Source organism: Aspergillus steynii (assembly GCF_002849105.1).
Source record: "Aspergillus steynii IBT 23096 chromosome Unknown P170scaffold_5, whole genome shotgun sequence".
Classification (NCBI taxonomy): Eukaryota; Fungi; Ascomycota; class Eurotiomycetes; order Eurotiales; family Aspergillaceae; genus Aspergillus; species Aspergillus steynii.
This window is the reverse complement of record NW_020194402.1, coordinates 2,399,528-2,415,905: the sequence shown is the minus strand read 5'-3', so window position 1 is coordinate 2,415,905 and position 16,378 is coordinate 2,399,528. Positions and strand designations below refer to the sequence as shown.

General features: G+C 52.4%; 7 protein-coding genes across 7 annotated transcripts; 4 read left to right on the top strand and 3 right to left on the bottom strand.

Moving 5' to 3' along the window:
• The first annotated feature begins 252 nt into the window (after window positions 1-252).
• Window positions 253-1,993, top strand: gwt1 (putative GPI anchor biosynthesis protein Gwt1). The gene is made up of 2 exons (XM_024851654.1): window positions 253-498; window positions 564-1,993. Exons 1-2 carry the CDS (start codon window positions 403-405, stop codon window positions 1,950-1,952), a joined length of 1,485 nt encoding a protein of 494 aa, XP_024703566.1. The 5' UTR covers window positions 253-402; the 3' UTR covers window positions 1,953-1,993.
• A 211-nt stretch (window positions 1,994-2,204) lies between these two features.
• On the top strand, window positions 2,205-4,471 carry P170DRAFT_456842 (amidase). Its single transcript, XM_024851653.1, has 3 exons — window positions 2,205-2,356; window positions 2,443-3,020; window positions 3,083-4,471. Exons 1-3 carry the CDS (start codon window positions 2,223-2,225, stop codon window positions 4,204-4,206), a joined length of 1,836 nt encoding a protein of 611 aa, XP_024703565.1. The 5' UTR covers window positions 2,205-2,222; the 3' UTR covers window positions 4,207-4,471.
• Window positions 4,472-5,182: 711 nt separating this feature from the next.
• On the bottom strand, window positions 5,183-6,672 carry pdeA (3',5'-cyclic-nucleotide phosphodiesterase PDE1; the record flags this gene model as incomplete). The annotated part of the gene is made up of 2 exons (XM_024854112.1): window positions 5,183-5,953; window positions 6,013-6,672. The coding sequence occupies 2 exons, from the start codon at window positions 6,670-6,672 to the stop codon at window positions 5,183-5,185; spliced, it is 1,431 nt and encodes a 476-aa protein (XP_024703564.1).
• A 1,737-nt stretch (window positions 6,673-8,409) lies between these two features.
• On the bottom strand, window positions 8,410-10,685 carry P170DRAFT_437930 (SSH4 family protein). Its single transcript, XM_024849477.1, has 3 exons — window positions 10,129-10,685; window positions 9,756-10,061; window positions 8,410-9,675 (listed from the first exon to the last, which is right to left on the bottom strand). Exons 1-3 carry the CDS (start codon window positions 10,589-10,591, stop codon window positions 8,897-8,899), a joined length of 1,548 nt encoding a protein of 515 aa, XP_024703563.1. The 5' UTR covers window positions 10,592-10,685; the 3' UTR covers window positions 8,410-8,896.
• Window positions 10,533-10,849, bottom strand: P170DRAFT_209230 (uncharacterized protein). Its single transcript, XM_024842805.1, has one exon. It carries the CDS (start codon window positions 10,815-10,817, stop codon window positions 10,659-10,661), a length of 159 nt encoding a protein of 52 aa, XP_024703562.1. The 5' UTR covers window positions 10,818-10,849; the 3' UTR covers window positions 10,533-10,658.
• Window positions 10,850-12,753: 1,904 nt separating this feature from the next.
• P170DRAFT_476884 (uncharacterized protein) lies at window positions 12,754-14,051 on the top strand (the record flags this gene model as incomplete). Its single annotated transcript, XM_024853392.1, has 4 exons — window positions 12,754-12,882; window positions 12,935-12,952; window positions 13,664-13,945; window positions 13,992-14,051. 4 exons carry the CDS (start codon window positions 12,754-12,756, stop codon window positions 14,049-14,051), a joined length of 489 nt encoding a protein of 162 aa, XP_024703561.1.
• A 343-nt stretch (window positions 14,052-14,394) lies between these two features.
• Window positions 14,395-16,375, top strand: P170DRAFT_437926 (aminopeptidase P family protein). The gene is made up of 2 exons (XM_024849476.1): window positions 14,395-14,611; window positions 14,713-16,375. The coding sequence occupies exons 1-2, from the start codon at window positions 14,512-14,514 to the stop codon at window positions 16,158-16,160; spliced, it is 1,548 nt and encodes a 515-aa protein (XP_024703560.1). The 5' UTR covers window positions 14,395-14,511; the 3' UTR covers window positions 16,161-16,375.
• Window positions 16,376-16,378: the final 3 nt, after the last annotated feature.

Below are 16,378 nucleotides of genomic sequence, written 5' to 3'. Positions count from 1 at the left end.
TCGGCGCAGGCAAAATGACGCGGCAGGTCACGATGCGCCTACCGGTCTAGAATGGCATGCGAGGGACAAGTCCCTTGCGAGAGACTGGCAACGATGGAGCAACGATGGATGGAAAGGAGGACGAGGGGAGATGAAGGATGAGGCCGAAGAAAGTGGGATGGTGATGTAATCCCGTTACCGTACGGGTCACGCCCCTCGCATACTAATGGCCCGTTGGAGCCGTATGTATCGTATTGGCCAACTTCCACGTCGCGTCTTTGCCTGCGTCTCTGCCATCCCATCGTCGCGCCACGAACTGTGGGCAAAAGAAACTGGCGAACATCTACTGAATGAGTTGGATACCACGGATCGTGTCGTTCACTGATCAATTGCGATAATCACTAAGCTCCCCTGTCAATCACCATGGACCAGAGCTATAAAGCTCGAAAAGAAGCCTTCGTGTCCAATCTTGCCGGCGGAAGCATTCTGGAGATCAATGCCGTCACTCTGGTAGCTCCTGTGGGTGGCCCCATCCGATTTCTTGGTATCGCTTATACTGATTTAAGATTTCATTCCTTGACTAGGCCTCGGTGCTCCTTTGGTCGGTGTTACAATCCCGTCTGTCCTTCTTCAACCCATACGGGGGCCCTGCTCTCGTCACCGATTTCTTGCTCAATGTTTTGGCAATCTTATTTGCGACCACTATCTATGCGGCGGCGCCATGGACCTTGAACATCCTCCTGGTATCCCCGGCTCTCCTTCTGCTGTTCACATCGCCGGCGCCTCGTCCCCAGCAGAAAGCGAAACCGCCAGCCCAGAAGAGCTCGAAGCAAGTGACGGATGCGCCCGAATCTCTTCCCATCCACCCATTCCTCACAACCTACCGTGCTGCTATGATGATCGTTACCTGTGTTGCTATACTCGCGGTTGACTTTCCCATCTTCCCCCGACGGTTCGCCAAAGTCGAAAACTGGGGCACGTCACTGATGGATTTAGGCGTTGGGTCTTTCGTGTTTTCCGGGGGGGTGGTGTCTGCTCGCTCCCTGCTTAAAGGACGGACGAATCCATCCGCGAAACCTCCTTTGTTCCGCAGATTGACCGGCTCCTTCCGTCATTCGATTCCTCTACTTGTGCTGGGTCTGATACGACTGTACAGTGTTAAGGGCCTTGACTACGCCGAACATGTCACAGAGTACGGTGTCCATTGGAATTTCTTTTTCACGCTAGGACTGTTACCCCCGTTCGTGGAGCTCTTTGATGGCCTAGCCACCTTTGTCCCCTCGTATGAGCTTCTTGCTCTGGCGGTCGCAGCGTTGTACCAAGTAGCGCTTGAGTCGACAGATTTGAAGGGCTACATCCTTGTTGCACCGCGCGGTCCAGATCTGCTGTCCAAGAACCGGGAGGGTATCTTTTCCTTCTTGGGGTACCTAGCTATCTTCCTGGCCGGTCGTGCCGTTGGCGTTCGTATCATACCCCGTGGCACGAGCGCTTCGAAGTCGCCCAAGCATGCCCGGAAGGACTTGCTCACGAGCCTCGGAGTACAGAGTCTCGTGTGGATCGGGTTATTTACGCTGAATTCCACGTATGCGTTGGGCTACGGAGCCAACATCCCCGTCTCCCGCCGCCTAGCGAATCTTCCCTACGTCCTCTGGGTGTCCGCCTTCAATATTGGTCAACTCTTTCTATTCTGCGGCTTGGAAACTGTATTCTTCCCCTTCGTCCATCGTTCCACCGAGAAAAGTGGAGAGACGGAGCGCGTGGCACTGGCGACCAGTCGTATCATGGCTGCGTTCAACAAAAATGGGCTTGCCATCTTCCTGGTGGCAAACCTTCTGACTGGGGCCGTCAATTTGAGCGTCCCTACGCTTGACGTCAACACGCCGCAAAGCATGGCGATCCTTGTCGCATATGCCGCGGTTATCACCGGCGTTGCGTTAGCCATGCAAAAGGCGAACATCAAACTAGTTCTGTGAGGGAGTACAACATGTGGTTGGATTAGTGTGTATATAGTGACAAAAAAAAAGTAATTGTTTATTTTTTCTCGAATTCTCCGCACCAAAGATGTGGATCTCGTGGCGGGGGCGAATTAATCGGAGAAAGTCCAAAGAACGAGACTCTTTGACAGTTGAGCCGAGGCATCACGCGCCATCAGGTGACTCCCCACCTCGTAAACGTCGACTTGCGACGCATTGCAATCCTCTTCCTTTTCTTTCCCTTCAAGCTATCTCGATCGCAAAGCCATCATGGGTTCAACCACCGACGAATCGCAGTTCTTCCACTATCCGGAGGTCCGTCAGGGACCGTCCGCCCCGTACCAGAACGAAGACCAGTCGATTCCTGTTTTTCGCGGCACTCCTTTGGCTATTGGCGCTGCCCTGTGAGTACTGAGTTTTCCACTGCCAACTTTAACTTGGCAGTTTCGCGTGGTGTGCTGGCTGACTTTGGCTCTCTCTCTGAACTCAGTATTCATTCCGTGGGGTTTATCCAGAGCTACTTCTGGCGGAATGCCGGCTTTGACGTCGTTCGCGAAGTTCCGCACCTGCAGCAGTATTCCGCCCGCTACGACCCTACCGTGATTCCCATCCATGATGCCAACGCCTCGCCTCGCTCCGATCTCCCTGTGCCGACGGAAAGGCGCAGAGGCTCCTCGGGCTATTACACCTCCGCCGATTACCATGCCCTCTTCAAGTCGGGAGAACTCACTCCGATCGCGGTCGCCGAGACGCTTCTTCCTTTGATCCGTCGGGACGCAAAGCCCCCCGGAAAGCATTCCATCGCATTCTTAGAATCGCAAATAGATCGGGTCCGTGCCGCTGCGGAGGCTTCCACGAAAAGATACAAGGATGGCAATCCCCTGGGTCCCTTGGATGGTATTCCCGTGGCGATCAAAGACGAAGTGCACATCGAGGGATACCGTCGGACGCTCGGGACCAAGTTGGATTTCAAAGGTGACTTCGAAGGCACCTCCTGGTGCGTGAAGAAATGGGAAGAGGCCGGCGCTATCGTCGTCGGAAAGACCACCATGCATGAGCTTGGCCTAGGTGAGCATCCCAATTCGCTACAATCAGGCCACCAACAAAAAAGCTGACAGCGTTCTCAATAGATACCAACAACAATAACCCCAACCACGGCACTCCGAGAAACCCCAGCAACCGCAACTACTACTGCGGAGGCTCTTCCGGGGGATCCGGATACGCTGTGGGTGCGGGCCTGGTGCCTATCGCTCTCGGCGCAGACGGCGGTGGCTCGATTCGTATCCCGTCTTCCTTCTGCGGCGTCTGGGGTCTCAAACCGTCGCACGGGCGAGTGAGCGGTAGCCCGACTGTGTCGCTGGCCTCGACCGTGGGTGTCTACGGGCCGATCGCTGCCAGCATCGACGACCTGGCTCTCGCCTACCGCATCATGGCCGCTCCCGCCCCCGTCCACGAGGATCCCATGTCCGCGGCCTTCCCCGACCCGCTCACCAGCATCTCCCCATACGAAGCCCGTCCCAAGAACAAGACCATCGGCATCGTCAAGGAGTGGATCGACCGCGCCGAGCCCTCTGTCCGCGCTGTCTTCGACTCCTCCCTCGACTTCTACCGCAAGCAGGGCTACAACGTCATCGACATCAACATCCCCTACCTCCCCGAAGGCCAGCGCGCCCACGTCCTCACCATCATGACCGAAATCGCCTCGGGCCTCTCCCCAAAGCAAATCAGCAACCTGACCGCCCCCAACAAGGTCCTCGTCTCCATGGGCATGTGGCAGATCGCCGGCCAGGACTTCCTCGCCGCCCAGCGCCTCCGCAGCCTCCTCATGTCCCACCTCGCCCACCTCTTCCAAACCCACCCGGGCCTCCTCGTCCTCTCCCCCACCACCCCCATCCCCGGCTGGAAGATCAGCAGCGACGCCGACCTCTCGCGCGGCCTCTCCGACGGCAAGACCTCCGTCCGCAACATGGAGTACGTCTGGCTCGCCAACTTCACCGGCTGCCCTGCCATCAACATCCCCGCCGGCTACGTCCAGGACGGCACCCGCGTCCCCATCGGCGTCATGGCCATGGGCGAATGGGGCACCGAGGAGGACCTCATCGCCTTCGCCCGCGACGGCGAACCCATCCTCGATCTTCCCCAGAACCAACCCGCCGCCAAAGCCGACGAGCAACCCTCGGGTCTGCAGATCCCGCAAGGCGAGGGCTCCCTGTGGGAGGATATCGTCGCGAAGGCATCTGCGTCGCAGCAGTAGAAAGCCCTTACGCCCAGCTGGATTGGGCCGTCTAGATCGGATGTTTTCATGGTTTCGCCTAGACGGATGCATTGATTGCGTGTGTATGTTTTATAGCGCCAAGATGAATGTGTGAGTGAGTGAATGTGCATGGCATGATGCATGGCTAGCTTAGTTTTTTTCTTTTCTTTTCTTCTTTCTTTGACTTCCTTTCGGTGGCTCTTGAATTCTTACTTTTTTGTAATTTCATTTACTATCTTTCTTATCAATGTCACCGATTCTTAAGTCATATTGTTCTTTTCGTACTGGATTCCTTGTTCTACGGTGTCAGACGCCTCGATACAGTTCTACTTGTAGTTGAACATCGCAAGAGCAGGTCCACGCGCTGGGTGAAGCCTATCAAGAAGAATTCCAAGGTACTGTTCATGACAAGTACTAAAACTCTCAAGTTTTTTTGAGGCAATGTGAAACGACTAGAGGTAGGTAAAAATACATTTACACGAGGAGTTTCATCGGCTGAAACGACCTCAACATAGGAAAACCTCTGAAGCCTTCATGAGCACACCGACACCAATAGATATAATGATAGCCGTGATCTTCGAACCGGACCGAATCCACCCATCCCTATTATACTGACTTTCATGAAAAATACACGAGTACACAGAACAGAAAAGTAGTAACAATGCAAACCGTACCATAAGTATTCAACATAAGCCGTACTCAGTCATCCGCCCATGGAAAAATCTAACATGCAAAATAACAATTCGTGATAATGGAAATGAGCATTAGCGGTTGTAAAGAGTCATGTGCTTTGCACTGAAGTTGTCTCGGAAAAGAATAATGCCAGAGGATATTGGCAGTGTGAGGTAGTAGTTCGGCTCTCCAGGTACTGCAGAGACCCATGACGTTCAGACAAGACAGTTAGAACCGGCTCGAACAAGCGGTCCAAGCTCTGGCGACCCGGTGGTATGTGCTGAATGCCCGGGAAATCCGCCCTTTAGATTAAGATGTTCTCACCACGGCCGGGAACGCGGATCGTGCATCCTAGGTTCTCCGTCTCTGCCAATTCCGTGACTTCGCTCAATATGCGCTCGGCGACAGGCTCGTCCTCACTCATATCATCCTTAATGTGAATGAGAAAGATGGTCAGACCTTCTAGAGGTTTCTCCTCTTCCGACCACTTAATATCATCAGTCGTTTCCTCAATGTCGTCGTTAGCAGCAGCAAGGGAGCCGCTTGGTGTATCCGCAAACGTGACGGTGCTTGTTCTTCCTCTTCCTCGCTGTGTCCCCTTTGCAGATGAATGAGATTTTGATCTTCCGCTTTTCTGCTTGGCACTGGGGGGCTCTTCCGGGGCGTGTTCCTGCTCTGGTGGTGTGGCACGTTTGCGTTTGTGGCCTGCCCCGTGCTTCAACTTAAAGACCAGTCGAGCCAGGACCTTGAGCTCCTTTATTAAGTGGCGTGGGCAAAGGTGACCGTATAGAAACTCGTCGGAGACGGAGTTATCGTAAGAACACTCGATAAATATGGCGCGCAAAACTTTGGAAAGCACCTTAGGCGCGGCCTTTTCCCAGACACGCTGGTTGCGCGGATGGATCGAGATCGAGTCCGGCTCGATGTCGCCGAAAATTATGATTTCTATTCCTGAAGCATGGTCACGAATGAAAAATGCGGAGCTTTCGACCGCCGTACATACTTCCCGTGGGGACTGAGAGGATTGCGACTGTCCTGTTGCAGGTGAGAGTAACGGCCTGTCGACAAAAGAATCCTTAAGTCAGCCCTCTAAAATAAAACAGCGGATCGATATACTCACGTTGGGTTATCGACCTGAAACAATACAGGATCTGCTGACGACGGCAGGCTCAAGCGACGAGGGTTTAGATCAGGTGTTGAAGTGGTGGGCTGCTGTTGATACGGCCGTTTGCATCGCCCGTGACTTACGGCAAAACACCGGGTCGTAAGTCCCTCGCAGGCGCGAACATATCCTTTCTCTTCACCTCGGCCCATGTGTGGGTTGCCGCCTTCCACCAAGCGTTGGAAAGTGATGAGCCCCGCTCCACCATCTTCATCGGTGAGATTTGGCCACAATATCTCATTGAACATATGCTCCTTGAAGGCCGAAATGACGGACGGCAGAGCAGTCAGACGTTTGGGACCGCTGGAGGCTTCCAGAATCGGCGTGTTTACAACAAAGCCCGAGATGTGGTCCAAATGAGCATGCGTGACTAACACAGGTCCGACGATCTCTCGAAGGATGTGTGCAGCATTCGCCTTGGCGGTTTTGTAGGGCATAGCCATACCGGAAAAGGGCCCATTGTCGTCACTTGTCTCTAGGACATTTTTAAGTCCGCATAAAAGGGTGCCAGCATCGACTGCGATCATCGAATCTGGTCCCCAGCTTGTTGAGGTTGATCGAACTAGCATTCCAGTAATGCTATCTTCACATGGGCCTCCTGTCGGTCCCTTTTGAGACAGGTCAGCAACCATTATGCGCGTCAAATGCCGGATCCCGAAACTTGCCGAGAGCCATGCGCCATCGAGAAAGCCACTTGGCTCAAGAAAACCAAACGACCAGCCCAAGTGGGTATCGGCACAGAAACATGAGGAATCATGGGAGAGAGGAACACGATTTATGGCAAAATAGAGGGGCGATCAAAAACAAAAGGTGACGTGTAGATGGACACGAAAGGCCAGGACCTACCAAGACAATCACTTGTAAGCCTCCATCTGCTGTTCCTGATGCAGGAAGCGTTTCAGTCTCGACTCCTCCAGCCTTGGATACCATCTTAGTTTCGCTTGCTGCTCCCTTGTCCTTGGCTTTTGATGTCATATCGTGGAGTAGAGCTAAGCCCCAAGAGAATAGACAGACTTTCAGGCAAAATACGTCGACAAGAGGAGACGCCTAGAGGCTTCCTTTGTGTCCCTGTCTCTCAAACAATAAAGAAGGTCAAGGATGCTGTTTTGTGAAAGTATAATGGATTTGCCGACCCCGAGCAAACAACGCAGATGTTTACGGCTTTATGCTTGAAAACAAAGATATTAAGGAAATTCCACTTGACCAGCAGCGTCTTTGTTCGCTGTCAGGGGAAGAGCAGAAAATAGGACCAACAGCAATGATGTTGCACGGGTGAAAAGGGTTTCGGCAGGAGATTCGCTGCTGAATTCAAGCCTGCGCGTGATCGCTCTTCCCTCTGGAAGGGAGCGGCTGGGCGCAGGCAGGCAGGAAGAGGCCTTAACTCTCGGATCTGTAAATTAGAGGACGGTTGTGTCACCACCACCGAGACACAAACGTGGATCGCCCAGATGATGGGATTCCAGAAGGAATGGAAGGAACAATTGCTGTCGATCCTTTTTTTTTTTTTTTTTTTTTTTTTTTTTTTTTTTTGCCTTTTTCTTGATTGGTACCGTTCAATGATTCGATTCGATGCAGAGGGTCGGCGTTTCCCGACGAGATCGAAGCAACCACCGCGATACAGTACGCAGTAGGAGGCTGGTTCTCGCTTCCGCGCAGCTGTAAATGTCTCAAAGAAAGTATTTCCCAATCATTGAATCATCCATCTAGCTCATCGCCATGAATTGATTCATTCCGCGCATATATGGCTAGGTTAGCTTGATGGGCCCCGGTCGGGAGGGTTGGGTGGACAAGGCAGGAATCAGAAGGCGTTGTGAGAGGTCCAATTGCCCCCTGTTGGAAAGGTCGAATCAAAGAAAAGAAGGAAATGATACAGGAACGACCACACCGGAATCGCCTAGATATAAGGAATTCCCCAGCTTCAAAAAGGCGGAGAAGAGAGAAGTGAACCGGGACAGACAGGGCAGGGCGATCGGGAAGTAGTAGATCAGATTAATTTATTAATTGGTTAATGGATTAATTAGAGACGAGGCAGGGGCAAATGACGAAGGATCGCGCCAATTGGGGCCAGATAGGAATGAACGGTCGGTCAAGACTCCAGAGTAAGCAAGCCATGCCTTTGCTACTCGAGCGAACGCTGATCGTCGAAGCGAAGCGGAGAAAGACAAAGTCGCAGTCACAAAGAGACTGTGGAGAGATGACGTGATCCTCTCTGGCTTAGCGTCACCTGAGTCTTTCTTATCCTTATCGGCCTTATCGATAGTCTTCCTTATCGAGATCGTCTCACCGCCAGCAGGAACAAGTCGCTACGCTACGAGGTACTCCGTACTGCGTGTACGGCCATACCATGCGGACGCCCGCAGGATCATGGAGTGAGAAAGCATGTAAGCATGGTGGTAATCCTAATGACAGATGGGGGATATCAATCGCTGAGACCTCCAGATTCCGTATGTCAATCTGGAATAAGATGTTCTCCAAACGCCGCGGAGTTCAAATGAATTGTTATGGTTTTGGGTTCGAGTGCAGATAACCCTCCCGTTGCTTCGAGCTCAAGGGGATGATGCACCGGTGGGGAAAGAAAAACATATGGGAAACATGAAGAGGGGGGAAGAAAGAAGAGCCAGTCCCTATATACGTAAAAGAGTCATCACTGCCACTACCCCGTGGCATACCGCCTCCCATGAAAAGTTCGACCGTGAAAACTCGCCCATTAAAACGCCAACCCCGACCGCTAAAATCAATGACAGAAATGATATCGACATGGTGAACGGCTCGAATGCCTATAAACACAAGGGGACCTCGCCAATTACCGAAAGGGGCCCGGAGGAGAAAAAACATGTGAGAAACGATAAAAGTGGTTTAATGGTTTTCGTCCGTGGCATTTCTACCACGGACATGGTCCGCGTTGCCAACAGCGGCATCGTAGCTGGGTATGGGCGGTTGGTATTGCCGTGGAATGTCCTCGCTGTTGCGGGGACTCCCATCTGCGCTAGAATAATCCGGGGGAGGAGCTTGGTCGGCATCGTCGGCATCGTGCGTGGTTAATAACGGATCCTGCTCGCCGTCTGCGCCATTTGTCCGACTGGAACCCTCTCCGGCATCTTCATTGGAAGGAACATGCGCTAATTGAGCGAGCGAGATATCGGTTGGGGACCGCACCGGGCCAGGGCTGACCGAGGGTGCAATCCGAAGGGTCGAGCTTGTCCGCGCATTGCCGGCATCTTGATAAACACGGTGGGAGATCTGAGCAGCACTCTCGCGGCCGGACTCAAGTAGGATGCTACCCTGCTCGCTTCCATAGGGCGGAGGGGGAGCCAGACTACCGGTCATGGGAGCCAGACCCCATTTCTTGACATTCGCTTCAATGAAGACAAAGCCCATTTGGCCAAAGTTGACGTGCACAGCACAGGGTCCATTCGCACCGACCGTGGGGAAGAAATTCTGCGCCTTCTGACCATGGACCACATCTTCGAGTTTCTTTCCGTTGCGGGTGAAGAAAATTGTACCCGATCGAGGCCGGTATCCGATCCCAACGACATCTCCTTGGAGGAGATGCGGGCCATATGGGCTGGACGCGAACGGTTGGTTGTATCTCCGGTGACCCGTGGACTGGTAGGCTACCGAGGACTTGTGGAAACCTATAGGAGAAAAGAAGAATTAGCGATCGGCACAATACTGAAAGAAACAAAAATAGTCTTGCCCAAGGGACCGAGCGTACCAGGCAGTCTGAACAGTGGATAGGGTTTCGTGGTCATGCCGATGCTGATAAGAGTGGTTTCGGGCTTATCGTATATCTTCGCCTCCCAATAGTAAACGTCGTTCTGCTTTGGAACCGGGAGATTGGTCTGAACGCTGCATTCTGAATCGTAGAACTCGATTTCCGTCCGGGCCTCGACAAAGCAGTTGGCGATTTCCAGCTCCGGTTGAAACTCCCACGCCGAGACGCCCTTCTCTTGGATCGCAAGAAACTGAGACAGCGAGATATCGGTCTGCATCGACTCGGGCGGGTTGCCTTCGACAAATGCTAGAGAACCTCGAATTAGCGAACCGCGCCACATCGATGGCTGCGCATCGTTATCTTCCAAGCTCACCTTTCGCTCTCAAGTACTCCGATCGCGACAAATCATCCATGGTTTCCAACGCCTCCGACTCCTCCCGCAAGAAAGCCTGTTCATCGTCGAATTCACCGGGTCGACCGATGCGATCCAAGATGATTCTACCACGCCGAGTATACTTGAAGAAGAAGAACACGGCCAGGACGACGACTGCGACGGCGGCCGAGCCAAAAGCGGACAGGACGCCGATCAAGATGCCCTTGCCGGTCGAACTGGGCGTATTGGCAGCGGCGCTGACTAGACCGCCATCTTGACTTCTGGCCGACATCGCCATACGAAGGGATTTGACGTCGGGGGCGACGGGGTCGGGGACGGTGGCGGGATGGGGGGCTTCTGCGACCGGGAGAACGGACGGTGTGCGGCTTATCACGGAAGTGGTGAGGGTCGTCGAGGGAGCATCCCAAAGGGCACCGGGCCCCGATGCTTCAGATCCCCGCATCGTTCATTGACTGGATTCCGAATGGGAGGTCGAGAGAGAGCAATTTCGGGGAGTATGGAAACAAAAGTTAAATAATCACCGACAAAAGAAAAGGGAAGACCGGCAGAGGAGGACAGGGGAGTGGGAAGGAGAGGACGATGATCCAAGGTAGACGGCAGGGAGAATTGGGCGAGAAGGAGTAAATGACAGGACGGTACAAGACAAGACGGTCACTGCCTGGTGTCATGATTACATGTGGCGAGGCACGGCCACCGCGACGCTTCCGGGCGATGCGTTCAGATGCATTTTTGTCCGAAGTCAATCGGCCAATTCGGTAGGACCATCGTCGCACAAGTATAATTAATGCTGCAGTCTTAGTAGAGTCTACGGCAATAAGGCAGTTCTTAATCTGAAATGTTTCAGGACGACGCAGTAGATGCCGAATAATCCCTCTGCCCGGGGCGACGACGCAATGACGACAATCGCAATGTCCTGGTAAGGCTGCCGGGGTAAGTAATACCGTACCGTACGGGTACAGAGCCTTGAAATCCAGGACTTCCAGATCAGCCTTGGAAGTCGCCGCTTTAAGGGCTTGGCAGAGCCAACCGTCGATTTATCAGGCATCGACGACGCCCACGTTGTCTCCTGCCTTGTCCTCTCCGCCAGCGATCCCTGGCAGTTCATGATGAACTTCTCCCAGGGGAGATCACCTGGGATCAGGAGAATGCACCCCTATGCTTCTCGCAACTCTTCACTCATGAAAATCCATCCCCTTGCTTCGGCCTTTGTCTCCCTCGAGGGGTCAACCCGTGCCTTATGTCCTTGTCAATAACACGATAAATTATAGCCATAATAGTTACCACATGATCGAGCATAGAATGCCAACTGGCAGTCGTCTCGTCACGAGTACAGAGCACCATGGAATTAGCTCCACCAGAAAGTAATGCCGGGCTAGCTCTCGGTCTAGAACATGTTCGTCTGCCAACGTTTGCTGTATCCATCTGTCCTACGGGTGCTCCCTCCACGGCAGGTGCGGTTGCACAGATTCCAAATGTGAGACTCCAACTGTATATGAAATTATGAATAGCTTACTCCTAGTATGGCCTTGGAAATAACCTGCAAAGGCCGTCTTGACCGCTGTGAATAGACAAGGTCTTTTTACAGTCATCGAGACTTTCTCAGCGCAAGATAATGGTAATAGGATCCAGGCAGCAGGCAATTAAGACAAAGTAGCTACCTACATTCCACGTCAACCAGCTTCGTCAGGTGCCTTGCAGACCGCTCGCGGGGATGGACAATAAATAATCTAGTAGCTCAAGTATCTCATACACATTATGCTAATTCTTTGCAACCCTCGATCTTCCCCGCCTTAAACAGTGCGCCCAAAATGAACTCTCTTTGTAACTATGTGAGAATACCCCATTGCTCACTCTGTGGCCAGAGGTTTGATGGAAACACTGCCTTTCGTTCAGGTATGCCCGGCTCAGATCTATCTACACTTTATACTGATATTGTCAGTAATATTGCGTGATATCCCAGATTGCGACCTATTCATCACTCGGTCCATACGCTTTCCGGAGAACAGTCATTCGGCCTACTTGGAAGAGCTAGATATCAGGATTTCCAAACACCCGCAAAGGAAAGCTAAATACGCCCCTTCTGTTCATAGTTCCTGTGGAGCAGTAGGGGTGGATCTACTAAGTCTTCGCACTATCTACAATCTCGGCATTGCAATGACTCCACTAGTATGGGCTGGGCTTCCGCAGGAGTTTTACAGAAGCTATGCTCTCTCTGAAGCAAGACACTCATTGCTTGAAGCTTCCCAACGTGGTGAAGGTGATACTGTGCTATGTGAACTGCTTAAGAGATGTGGAAATCTTCCTGTTGAACTGACCATAATAGTTTGGGATTTTCTTACCCCTGGTACTGTTAGGTGTTTACTCGCTCTTAACGCCGCAAAGAGGATTTGGTCAAATATTCCTCTTTCTGTTGTTAGTGCAACTGTTCCTTTACATGGAGAGATTGTGGTGTATTACACGGATCGCATTAAGGAAACATATGTCTGCGGTATTCGTCAAGGAAACGCATTATACGGCCACGAAAGCAGATTTTCTGTAAATGTCCCTGTACCAGCTTCCAGTGCTGTATGCATCTCCAGTCTGGGAACTTATGGACTTCAAAAGATGGAGTTCCTGACCGAGGCCGAAACTGATTTTACCGACATGATCGATCAGGCCATGGATGCAAGGAAGCTGGCTTGTGTTGTTCCTTGCCGAACAGAAAAGCCGCTCTCTGTGGAGGTCGACTGGGATGTATGGAACCTTTAGCTGCGATGAAGATGATTGAAGCTGACAGCAAGCCTAGCTCTGGAAGATTTCAAGCGTCAGTCCTCACGATAAGTCGTTCTTCGGGCATGATTTTCTTTGGGTTCCTCCAGTGCCTTATGGCCATTTATGTCTGCTGTCTCCAGATCTATTTTATAATTGGCCCCGGCATTTCGACTTCGCAACCCAGTCTCAGCGACTCATGGCATACATACCTTTACGGGAAGGCAATCTCTTGTATGGTCTTACTGCATTCTGCTCTGACCGGGGATTTGTTGGCTTGGGAGTCCACTTTTCCTCCCGCGGCCAAGATTATTCCGTACATTGGTATGGCAAACAAGAGGGCTGTCCTATTCATATTCAACTTGACTGCTCAGATACCATAAGCTCGGTGCATGTCTACTGGCATACAAGCGACTTCGGGTTATGCCGTTATCTCGCTGTAGGACTGGCTGGCTTCTGCTTTTTGAACCTCGCTAACATACTCTAGGTCACAACTATCAGACAGAGAACATTCTTTCTTGGGCCACATTTTTCGCCTTCTAAGACAGGCATGGAAACTATATCCGGTCCAGATGATGGAGACATCCTAGGCCTGTACTATGATGTAACTCCAGGTATCACTAGCTTCACGAGCATGGGTGCAATCTGTCGACCAAGGAATTCCTCCATGGGAGGAAAACATGAACAGTCCCTACCACAAATGCCAATAAGTTCTGATATGACTTACTTTTTGAACACTTCACCGCTCACTAGCTTCTTCTCACAGGCCCCTTTAAGGGATATCGAACTGATCAAAGCTTGCTATGTGGATTATCGGTGTACGGGGATGCTGCTTTGCTACACGGACAACAAAAGATGCATCCTAGGCCAGTGGTATGAAAGCACCCGCATGCAGCCGGATATCCAAGAAATGTTCCTGCAGCATGATGAAATACTTCGATTTTATTTCGCACGCGACGATCAAAACCAGCTTGTCACTCATGTCAAGGCCCTGCCGGACACTGCGCCCGTTGAAACAGAAGTAGTTTCGATTGACATAGTGGATGGTGTGAGTTATAACAGTCGCATTACTGCGCCTGGCTAATACAGAGCAGGATGAAATCATATGGATGTTTTCAGGCGATCATGATATCATATACAATGGCTCTGAGTAAATTTGTTATAATATACATAGTACCAAGTGTATCGCATACCTGGGCTGGCTCGAATAGTTTACTCCGTTATACACTTCAAGATTGTTGCATTTCACCTCTACTTTGATATGCTCATATAGCGTGGTCTTCCAAACTACCAATTCCTACCTTCATCTAAGCCGAAGAGTTGAGAGTACAATGGCTATGAACAGTCGCGTTGTGACAATTTGGAAGCAAATCAAAGTGGTTGGTTGATGGTGTAAATAATGGATAAGTTCGATAACTCGATATGACAGATTACCTAATCACGGGTCCATCACCGCATTCAGGCTGCCTTGTATCACTTCCATCTCCCTGTACTCCGTCTCCATGCCCCCTTTTTGCTTCATCCTGTCTTGACTTTTGTAGCTATATAGCTTCATCATTGTACTTTATTTCCTTGAATCAAGTGCATGCTTATCCCCACATTGTGAGAAAAGAAATGGGGGTCCGACGTTGTTTACCGTCTTCCATAATCGGCCCGGATGACGCCTGCGATATCCGAATCACAGTGCCAGGCAACGAATGCGACAAATACCCAGGTAGGCCTCACCCCCTGACTCGCTTTTCATCTAACCACCGCAATCCGAACTCATGGAGTAACGATTTCAACATGAAGGCTAACCTCCCCGATCGACTCCAGCCAAACAGCACGCGCGCAAGACGGCGTTGAAGCTCGGTGCCTCGTCCGGCCTGATCTATCTCGCCGGCCAACCCACCATCAACTGGGGCGACTCCGACCAACCGCGATTCTTCCGACAAAGACGCTACTTCTACTACCTCACCGGCACCAACGAGGCTGATTGCCATGTGACCTACGACATCAAGAATGACCTCCTGACGCTCTACGTGCCGGACTTCGACCTCCATCACGCCATCTGGATGGGACCGACGCTGACCGTGGACGAGGCCCTGCAGCGCTACGACGTCGACCGCGTGCGCTACCATGCCTCCCTCTCTGATGACATCCAGTCCTGGGCCCGGAAGTCCAACGGCTCCAACCCCATCTACATCCTCCACGAGACGCAGAAGCCCGCGATCCCGACCACCGGTCTCCACTTCGACCATGACCGTCTCGTACCGGCCATGAACATCGCGCGCATGGTCAAGGACGAATACGAGATCCGCATGATCCGCCGCGCAAATGAGATCTCGGGGCTCGCGCACCGCAAGATCCTAGAGACCATCCACAAGATGAAGAACGAGACGGAAATCGAGGGCCTCTTCCTCGACACGTGCGTCTCGCACGGCGCAAAGAACCAATCCTACGAGATCATCGCCGGCTCCGGCGAAAACGCCGCCGTCCTGCACTACGTCAAGAACGACGAGCCCCTGCACGGAAGACAGCTGGTCTGTCTGGACGCCGGCGCCGAATGGAACTGCTACGCCAGCGACGTGACGCGGACAATCCCCCTGCCCTCTTCCTCCTCCTCCTCCCCATCCTCGTCCTTGTCATCCGACTGGCCCAGCGACCGCGCCAAAGCCATCTACCAAATCGTCGAAGACATCCAAGAGCGCTGCATCAAGCTCTCCAAGGAAGGATCCAGCTTCGCGCTCCTACAAAAGGTCGCCCGATTCTACACCGTCAAGGGACTGCGTCGGCTCGGCGTCCTCCGCGGCAACGACATCAACGAGATCCTCGCGTCCGGCGCCTCCAACATCTTCTTCCCGCATGGCCTCGGCCACCACGTCGGCCTCGAAGTCCACGACGTCACCGAGTCCTCCAACACCCCCCAGGACCCATCCAGCATCAAGCAATGGGGTGGGCGGGCTTTCGTCCCGCCCGTCCCCGTCGAGGACAGTACCCTGACAGGCTCCTCCTCTTCTTCTACGCGGTCCGACCTCTTCGAAGAAGGCATGATCATCACCGTCGAACCGGGTATCTACTTCTCTCGGTTGGCGCTGCGGAATGCCCGCACCCTGCCTCTGGCGAGGTATATCGACTTCGAGGAGGCGGAGAAGTATCTTCCCGTCGGGGGCGTGCGGATCGAAGACGACGTGTTGATTACGAAGGGCGGGCCGGAGAATCTGACGACGGCGCCTAAGGGGCAGGAGATGCTGGAGATTCTTCGTCGCGGGATCGATCGTTAATGGTACCAGCTGTTCTATTCTTTTCTCGTGATACCAGCTAGATAGCTACTTGTTTACTTGTAGATTCGTCTACGTAGGTGGAAACATCACTGTCGGGGTTGTCTATCATGTTCAACACAATGGCCAAACCACCGACAATTGCTACGAAGGGAATGAAAGTAATCAAACACCTCAAACAAAGATCTTCCTAACTAGAAAAATCTATTTCAAACAAGTTA

Coding starts and splice junctions, on each gene's coding strand:
- gwt1 (XM_024851654.1), top strand. CDS start 403: ATGGACCAGAGCTATAAAGCTCGAAAAGAAGCCTTCGTGTCCAATCTT. Junction 499..563: donor CCGTCACTCTGGTAGCTCCT/GTGGGTGGCCCC, acceptor TTCCTTGACTAG/GCCTCGGTGCTCCTTTGGTC.
- P170DRAFT_437930 (XM_024849477.1), bottom strand. CDS start 10,591: ATGCGGGGATCTGAAGCATCGGGGCCCGGTGCCCTTTGGGATGCTCCC. Junction 10,062..10,128: donor GGAGTACTTGAGAGCGAAAG/GTGAGCTTGGAA, acceptor GAGGTTCTCTAG/CATTTGTCGAAGGCAACCCG. Junction 9,676..9,755: donor TCCACTGTTCAGACTGCCTG/GTACGCTCGGTC, acceptor TTTCTCCTATAG/GTTTCCACAAGTCCTCGGTA.
- P170DRAFT_456842 (XM_024851653.1), top strand. CDS start 2,223: ATGGGTTCAACCACCGACGAATCGCAGTTCTTCCACTATCCGGAGGTC. Junction 2,357..2,442: donor TTGGCTATTGGCGCTGCCCT/GTGAGTACTGAG, acceptor CTCTGAACTCAG/TATTCATTCCGTGGGGTTTA. Junction 3,021..3,082: donor CATGCATGAGCTTGGCCTAG/GTGAGCATCCCA, acceptor CGTTCTCAATAG/ATACCAACAACAATAACCCC.
- P170DRAFT_437926 (XM_024849476.1), top strand. CDS start 14,512: ATGGGGGTCCGACGTTGTTTACCGTCTTCCATAATCGGCCCGGATGAC. Junction 14,612..14,712: donor CGAATGCGACAAATACCCAG/GTAGGCCTCACC, acceptor GATCGACTCCAG/CCAAACAGCACGCGCGCAAG.
- P170DRAFT_209230 (XM_024842805.1), bottom strand. CDS start 10,817: ATGACACCAGGCAGTGACCGTCTTGTCTTGTACCGTCCTGTCATTTAC.